The 8925-nt window shown below is 36.3% G+C and overlaps 2 protein-coding genes across 3 annotated transcripts; one reads left to right on the top strand and one right to left on the bottom strand.

Annotated features, from left to right (window-relative positions):
• The first annotated feature begins 469 nt into the window (after positions 1–469).
• Positions 470–2165, top strand: LOC105124178 (transcription factor JUNGBRUNNEN 1-like). Its single transcript, XM_011024078.1, has 3 exons — positions 470–777; positions 1093–1403; positions 1505–2165. Exons 1-3 carry the CDS (start codon positions 576–578, stop codon positions 1892–1894), a joined length of 903 nt encoding a protein of 300 aa, XP_011022380.1. The 5' UTR covers positions 470–575; the 3' UTR covers positions 1895–2165.
• Positions 2166–2992: 827 nt separating this feature from the next.
• Positions 2993–8701, bottom strand: LOC105124179 (nucleotide/nucleic acid binding protein). Of its 2 annotated transcripts, none has more exons than XM_011024079.1 (15): positions 8560–8701; positions 8313–8420; positions 8055–8169; positions 7167–7873; positions 6871–7002; positions 6696–6785; positions 6476–6599; positions 6049–6372; positions 5191–5255; positions 4886–5060; positions 4545–4649; positions 4363–4464; positions 4104–4277; positions 3555–3686; positions 2993–3468 (listed from the first exon to the last, which is right to left on the bottom strand). In XM_011024079.1, coding segments are annotated over exons 1-15 (2529 nt in total). In that variant the 5' UTR covers positions 8562–8701; the 3' UTR covers positions 2993–3294. The 2 variants fall into 2 exon arrangements, with proteins under 2 accessions (XP_011022381.1, XP_011022382.1); XM_011024080.1 differs by having other exon boundaries at positions 8556–8701.
• Positions 8702–8925: the final 224 nt, after the last annotated feature.

The following is an 8925-nucleotide window of genomic DNA, read 5'->3' on the forward strand; positions in this document are numbered from 1 at the left end:
GTCATCTTTTTATTATTTTTGGTATAATTAATATTTTTAAAATTTATTTTCTTAGCTGTTAAGATTAATGTATAGATTTTAAAGAGTTTTGGACAAGTCCAATGTGCAATATGACGAAAACAAGCATAAGAGCTAGAGTCTACAAAGCCTTCAAATTAGGACCATGAAATGCTACTTTTGTTGTTTTAATTGTTTTCCAGGTTAAATTTTAATTTTAATTAATTTTTCTACTTAGCTTTGAATTCTTTGGTTTTAACCTCTATCATAAACAATTAGAATGTTATTTTTTTTTCATTAGATTATTTAATTACAATTCTTTTAGAAAAGATCCCAGTTTTCTTTTTATTTCTCTTCATTTTAAGACTGTAATCCTAATTTTTATTCGTGATGTTACGTAAGTGTGAATAAAAAATCACTAATATTCTTTCACAAGAAATCATCACTAAATAGTTGCTTTCTTCTACCATTCAAAGCTATTGACTTGGACCAAAATTCTCTTTTCACACCCTATAAGAAGGTTACTTAACAAGCACAATCGAATGATGAAGTACATATATTGAGTTAACGGAAGGGAAATGGAGTTGGAAAGGTTGATTACCACTTCAAAGGATGTTGAAGCAGATGATGATGATATCATGGCCCCTGGGTTTCGGTTTCATCCTACGGACGAAGAGCTTGTAGGATTTTATCTTAAAAGGAAAGTAGAGAAGAAACTTATCAGGATTGATCTCATCAAACACATTGATGTCTACAAATACGAGCCATGGGATCTTCCAAGTATGCATTCTCTTGTACTCTTGCTCCTTCGTTCATTGATTCAACTATTTATTAATTTGTAACTATTTGCATGAAATGCAAAACTGTTATTTGAACACCATCAAATTCATTAGTAGAACTGTAATTTTGCAGTTTTGGTCTCAAAGATACACATAAAATCTGCAATTGTTCTTTAATGATGAAATTGTTCTTAACTCTATTGAGTTTATCGTCTCATTCTGTACAATTATTGCAGAAGACAAGCAATTCATGTCATTAAACTCAACAATTTCCTTGATGAATTTACTCATTGCCCTTCTTTTTGTGACCGTACAGAAGAAGCTAGCTGTAGTGCTGGAGAAAGGGAGTGCTACTTCTTCTGTAGAAGAGGAAGAAAGTACAAGAACAGCGTAAGACCTAATAGGGTCACAAATTCTGGATTTTGGAAAGCTACAGGTATCGACAAGCCAATATATTCTGTCGGGAAACTCCATTACTGCATTGGCCTGAAAAAATCTCTAGTCTATTACCGAGGAAGTGCCGGAAAAGGCACGAAAACAGACTGGATGATGCACGAATTTCGCCTTCCTGCTAGTGAAAATACTGCCAATCCCACCAATCCTGACGACTGTAATATTCATGAAGCAGTAAGATTCATTCATTCTTGTATATTTTACTATTGAAAAATTGGAGATGCTTAGTTCATTCGGTTTTTGATAGTTTTTATTCCTGTCTCTTGATGTTACAGGAAGTTTGGACTCTTTGTCGAATATTCCAGCGAGAAACTCCCTTTAACAAAAAATGCTTCTCTTCAAAACAGAAGTATGTTAGTGATTCAAGTTCTAGCCCTTGTGAATCAGACAACCGTAGGCATACCGATGAAAGCTTCGAAGTCTCAGCAGTTGATAATAATGTGAACATTGAAAGTAGAGCTACCAGTGATCAATATACCTATGGAAATAATAACCAGTTGTTTGCAGCCCAGCTGAGCTTAAGAAATCAAGTTCCATTTACAACACCATATCTAAGCTTTTCCAGTCAAAACGGAGACCAACTTTTTGGAGATGAGAACTGGGATGAGCTCAGACCAATGGTTGAGTTTGCTCTTGACCCATCAATGCTATATAGTATTAATTAGATACATAGACGTAGGGTAGACTATATTGCTGGTCCTATTTCCTTTCTCTTGCAAAGAAAAGTCAGTCATGGTTTTGGTTTTTGAAACGTAGCGTGGGGAAGGGAAGGGTTGGGGTGAGATTCGACGAACGTACATAGGTTGGCGCACCCCAATGATCCTCCGTTTGTACCGAAACGATCAGGCTGCTTCTTTTTATGCTCCTCTCTCTTTTAATTTGCAAGTGTAATTTCCCTTCAGTTTTCTTAATTCCCCACCACACCCTCATTACTCTTTCTCTCTCTTTTTAATCTGGATTCGTGTGTGTGTGCGCGCGTGTAATAGGAAAAGCTAAAGCTGCAGTGTTGCAGCTCCTCTTTGTAAATGAAAGACTCGTTTGTTGGAAGGGATGAATGGAAGGAAGGAAGGGGAGAGAAGAGGATGTATAAACTACTATCTATTTAATTATTTGGCTAACAAGGGAAAAAAAATTGAAAATCAAGTGTTAATCATAAAAAAGAATATAGGATGAGAACAGATCCATCCAAATTGAGAGAGTTGATAAATATAAGGTAAAATAAAAGTAATTAAAATTTCATGTAATTAAAGATAAAATTGAAAATATCCTTCCAATCATCACTTGAAGTTTCTATCCGTCTTTCCAATCAAAATAGACACTCAATGACTCCTATTAAACACACCGTGTATTGTTGCCAATTTTCTTCCTTTTCTTTTAGAAAACATACCAGTGAAGAAGCCGCAATTATCTCGTAATCATGTGAATTTTACAAAAAACTTGGAATCATCAAGCTATATTCATTCATAAAGGAAACCAAGAGATTTATCAAGTGTCATACAAATCAATCATGATCATGGAAATAAATCATGAAAATTTAGCATGAAGAGGTATACAAGCTCACATTGAGCATGCTACTATCTTTGAATAAGATTAAATATTAGATTGCTTTGAGAATAAAAACAATAAATAAATTAGGTCATGGAACTTCGGGTAAGCACATAGCAGAGCTGCCGCCATAAGGGGGAGCAAAGTTGAAAACTTCGAAGTTGATCGCTACCGGCAAGAAGCTTGTTCACTACTCATGGAAATGGCGCGGATACGGATTCCAGATGCCAAAATAACAAAGCGGCATGAGAAAATGTGTTTAATGAAAGTTAAATTGCATTATCTTTTCCGACTCAATTGGGCACCATCAAGGTACTATACAAAACAATAATATATATTGTTGGGGTAGGAAGGAAAATCCAGTCACTCATTAGCTTAAACAAAACAGAGAGTAAACAAAAACCAGCTCCCAACAAAGCAAAACTGGGGGCAGCATAAACAACTAACTCTATAACCTAAAACCATTGACAAACCCAATTCTTTTCTTAACCATAATACATGAGAATATTTGCTTAAAGCACTAATCTGTTACCCTCTGAAACTTCATGCTTCCTTCATCGAACATTGTGATATCCTTCCTCTTTTTGGATAACTTGGCTGGATTCTGGAAACCATTTTGCTCATCAGTAAACTGAGCAGCTGTGCGAGCCCGTAATTCTTCCAAGCTCTCACCTTCCTTCGCTCTCTCCAAAACCTGCCAATTTGAGCAGTAGTAATATATGTTTGCTCCTTGTGTTTGGATAATAAACATAGTTTACTAAATTCTCAGACAACTCTTACCAGGTGCCGACCATACAGATGGGTGCTTGAGAGTGCTTGAAGTGCATTTTGTGCCTCTTGCTTTGTGACGTATTCCACAAATGCAAAGCCTCTGTGGTTTCCAAACTTCATAGGCAACCGTAAGCTCTTAATCTGCATTTTACCCAACTTGAATTAAAAACCAACATCAACCTAATCTAATTGGGATAAGAACGATGATTCATTGCCTGGTGCACAGAAAATCAGCATGAAGGAAGAAATCATAAATGCTAGTTATTTGTATGTACAATTTGACATAAGCATACTTTGTTCAATCATACAATATCCCTTCACTCTTTGTTGCACTGTGTTCATAAGGAGGTAAATGAAGGAAACTGAAACAACCAAAAACTAATGCAAAAGCCGTTGAATAAAAGCACAAGCTACCAAAAAATATCCAAACACAGTTTGATAATGATTTATTTAAATAGTAGAGCTTCTCCCCTAATATTAGTTAACCTAGGTCCAAGACTGGTACCACATGCATTGGAGTCGTGCACGCATTCCAAATTTCTGAAACAAAATAATCACCTGGCCAAATGGGCCAAATAGCTGTCTCAGATCTTTCTCTGTTGCCTCAAAAGCTACATTTCTCACAAGTAGTTTTGTGGAACTCTTATCCTTTCCAGCCTTTTTCACTGAATGCTCATCCTTCTTGGCATGGCAGAGTTGCAAAATAAGAGCATGACCATCCAAAACAGTTCCCTGAACAAGAGATTGGAAAAACAAAGGTGAGCAAAAACAGCAGTAGCTTTCAACAAATATATGCCATGTCTGGGTTTGTTATTACCTGTAGATCTCTGCAGATATTTGTAGCTGTTTCCACGGAATCAAACTCTATAAAGCCAAAACCCATTGAAACATTCTTCCCTTTTTTCATGTGCTTCTTTATCTGCAAATGAAATGAAATCCAGCATAAGAGCGACATAGAATTTACTGTACATGCAAGGTTACTAGGATCTAGACTGTTACCCTGACACTTTGGATTCTCCCTTCTTTCATGTGTTCACTAAAGTGCTTTTTCAAACTTTCATCAGCCGTCTTGAAATTCAGGTTCTTGACAAATAAAGATCGCGACTGAAGCAAAACAGGCAACAAAACAAAGAATGATAAATATTGAATAAAGTTGGAAGTTGAACAGAAGAAACAATATCAATCAATGTAGAATCCATAATTTTTGTGTTATTTATATAATTCACAACCTTGCAGTAGTATAATTCCTGAATTGCATGAGAATGATTTGCAGTATCTATAATTATGGAAAAAGAAAACAAAACAAAACAAATGCAGAGGAGAAACAATATATGCCCCACCTCGATTCTGTCAGGATCAATATCCATTTCAGATATTCCTTCCACACTTTGCTCCAGTATCACCCTCTTGGCATCATGTTCACCCACAGCTGCATCACTTTTTTCATCACTCTTGGAGGTTGAGCTTTGACCAAGGATATTGGCTGGAGCCCACTCCAAATATAATGGAATACCCCTACATCATAACAAAGAAGTGAGAGTTACATTTCCAATTTAAACTGCAAACCTAGAGAAACAGCTTTTGAAAGTTCGAACAAGTCTTCTTTTGAACAGCTTCAAAGTAGACAAAACAAAGATATACTCACTTGTACTGCTTGTATGCTAAACCTTTGAAAGCAGCACGGGCTTCAGATGGTTCAAGGAACACAACCTGAAATATCATGACATGGAAAAATGATAAAAGGACACAAAAACAAGCCTAACTAAAACTTAATTAATTCCAATAGTTTTTTTTTTTAATTTTAAGCTCATGCACTGAAAATAATAATAATAAAAAATTCTTCTAACAACGAAAAGGAGGGAAAGGCTTAACAAAATTAAACGAAGCCAAACAAAGTACCAACAGCACCAACAGGATCTTCCAAACTTTTTAAGCACTATCTTCTACTTACCCAGAATTTGTTCCTGTCAACCCTGAATGCGTCATCCACCCAAGAAAACTCAGCAGTATAAAACATGGCCAGACAAAGTAAAATGACAACTCAAAATCATCAAGTCAACTGATGAGAACTTAACAGAACGTTTGCAATTTAATCACTGTGCTTGATATCCATCCCAATACCATGCCATTATCTTAGCACAACCAACTTCCCCAAAAGTGTTTCCATCCAGCAGTATCTCCAAACCACAAAGCAATAACCTAGACATAAAAAAAACGAAAGGTTTTGCAAAACAGGAAACCAAGTCTTGCATTGCCTTACTTCTTTCCATCCAACTGCTAGTTGCTTAATATCCTCATTTTATAGCAGACTACATTAGAAACACCATGAGCGTGCACAAAATGAAAGAGGCATGGCCCAGTATACACATGCACATGTAATATCTACACTTCAAGCCTATAGAAATCCTAGCATTGATTTTGTAAGAATGAAGAAGAGTAACAACAAAGATAAAATGTGGTTCAATAAAACCTATAGGAAAATGTGAAATTCAGAAAAATGTACCAGGGCCAATGTTTTTGTTGGAGGGAGAATAATTTTGTCCAAACTCCCGAATTTCCCAAATTTCTCAGCTAGTTCAACCTCAGAAGAGCCATATGGCAAGTTCTTTACTAAAAGAACATGGTTACTTCTTTTCATGCCATCTTTTTTCCCTGCAGCAATTTCCTCTAAAGCTGAAATGTTGACACCAGCATTTGTGAGTGCCTTTTTCGTCTCTGCAATCACTTGAGTTTCTCCCAAAGCAACACGCACAGCAAGATCATCAGCTTCGCGGTCAAGTAAGTCACTCTTACTCACACCATGTCTCCTAGCAATGTTTTCAATGACCTGTTTACAGCAGAAGAGGAAAAAACAAGGTGAATTTACATTTATCTCACCCTTTGCTAGTGATAAACCACGGGAAAATTATACCCTGTCAGATATAACATACTGTATCATGGTGGAAGAAAAAACTATTCCATGCTCTTGTATCTCCACTGGCTTCAGCTGCCTTCTTTTCTTCCTGTCTCCGCTGCTTCAAAGTGTTTGAACCTTGGCTAAGGAGATCGCTGGTCCTACAGTGTAAGAGAGTAGGCGGTGCTGACTCAAGCCAATTAATTGGAAAGCAAATTGGTGGTCACAGGAGACAAACAAACATTAATGCTTCTTACTCTTGCTTGTTTGATAGGTTTTTTTGTTTTGCAGGCATGACATGCAATAATCTGCCCTGAAAAATTGAATTGTCTAATTCTTCCAATGCCCTGCATAAGAATATGGATTTATTGATCAAAGAAACTTACCCTCAGGCCACAAGTTTGAACCAGATACAGCTTTAAATCAAAGTACCTTGCCGCAGACTCTGGAAGTGTGTAGTGAATGTATGCAAGTCCCTTGGAACGTTTTGTATCTTTATCAACAACAAGATGGACCTGTGAAATGTTACCAAATTTGCTGAAATGCTCTTCCAGCTCATCCTCACTGTTATAATAAACACATGACAAAACTTAAAAAGCAGCAAGTAAGAACAAGCACACACTTTGAACACAAACAGAACCTTAGCTAGTCACAAACAGTGATTTACATGCCCTCTAAAGGAAATTAGTAGTCAAATGCACATGTAAAAAAGGCACTAGCATGCTTACATTGCTGTATATGGCAGATTGCGGACAAAAAGACGACAAGTCTCAAGTATTTCCTCTTTCTCATCTTTTAAAGTTGAAGATGGGTTCTCATGGTCTTCAGCATGGGTATCTTCAGCAACCTCTGCTTGTGCTACATTCCCCCTCTGAAAGCTTTCATTAGACAAATCACTGTCTTCATCTTTGCCATTACTGCTGTTGTTCTTGTCGTCATCGTCATCGTCATCGTCACTTCCACCACTTTCACTTTCAGAATCTGACAATTCTTTCTTCACTCTACTCCTGAAGTAATCCATATCTGAAACAGCCTCATCACGTGCAGGATCATTTGACTCTTCATCTGAATCACTATTGCCTTTATCTATCTCAACTTCCACTGAAACCAACTTCTCCTTGCCTTCTTTCTTTCCTTGACTTCCCTTCTTGCCAACTTCACCATTTATATCAGCCGTGTGAGAAACCATAGAGTCATTTTCCCATAATTTCGACTTGGCACGTGGCTGCATGACCTGAAGAAATTCTTGTAATCGAGGATCATCATTGCCCTTTTCATTATCCTTATTCTTCTTCTTCTCATCTTTAGCTCCCTTGACGTCTAAGCTTTTGGAACCAGTAACATTATTCTCATCTTCACTCAATTTCTCTTCTTTCTGTTTAGAATACCTACTCCATGGTCGAGGAATATCCGGGTCCCCAACTTTACGGGCAATCTATAACCAAAACCAAAAAAAGGGTTTATTTCTAACTCAAATTCTACTCAATTGGACTACTCCTACATCAATGATTCAGCCAAATTTGCACTCTAATTAAACTTCAAATTCTAAAGCTACAAACTTTACACTTAACAACTGAACACATATCCAAATAAAACACAGGAAAAAAAAAACCCACCTCACAAACAATTCTACAAGTATCAAGGTACGATTTATTGAAGTATTTGATAGCGTCTTCAGCTTCACGCTCTGTCCGGAACCCAACAAAAGCAAATTGCCTGCTCTTACCATCTCTAAAACCCCAAAAAATAAAATAAAACCCAACATTAAAAAAAAATCACCTACAAAACAGTATTATCATTAACATTATTATTCAAGAAACAAAAACTAACATCAAAAAATTGAAAAAAAAGGAGTGATAATAACAAATCATTACGCAGTTCTCATAAGCTTAGCATCAGTAACTTCTCCTTTCTGTGAAAAAAATTCTCTCAATCTATCCTCTGCTACATATTTTGGTAAGTTCTTCACGCATATTCTTGACCTAAGTAAACAGATTCAATCAGAAAAATTTCAAATTCAAATTCAATTATCAACAAAATTATAAGATGAGAAACTGAATCAAAATCTACAAAAAAAGAAGAAGAAGAAATACTAATTATAACAGAAACAACAGTGCCTACATGCTTCCTTTTCTTTCTAAAGCTCAGGTTTTGAAAAATAGGCGTTCCTTTGGTTGCCAAAGAGCAGCAGCGAAAAAGCGAGAGGTAAAGATGCCGGTGGTTTTTGTAATTTAAGGTACGGAAACGGGGCGGGTTATGTTTGTGCGGGTATGAGTCAACCGGGTCTATAATATAATCCCTTGTTGAAAACTACATTTTACTCCCTATAGATTTACAGATGATCTACTTTGTCCTGTAGTTTTTTATTTTTTTAATATTAATCCTAATGTTTTTGAAAAATTTCAATACCATTTTTTTTAATTTTGTTTTTTAAGGGCGGGGCATAAATCCTAAGCACCAGATGCTGGCTATTGCATTTAAAAAAAG

The sequence above is a fragment of the Populus euphratica genome, unplaced genomic scaffold (assembly GCF_000495115.2).
Source record: "Populus euphratica unplaced genomic scaffold, PopEup_1.0 scaffold4.1, whole genome shotgun sequence".
NCBI lineage: Eukaryota > Viridiplantae > Streptophyta > Magnoliopsida > Malpighiales > Salicaceae > Populus > Populus euphratica.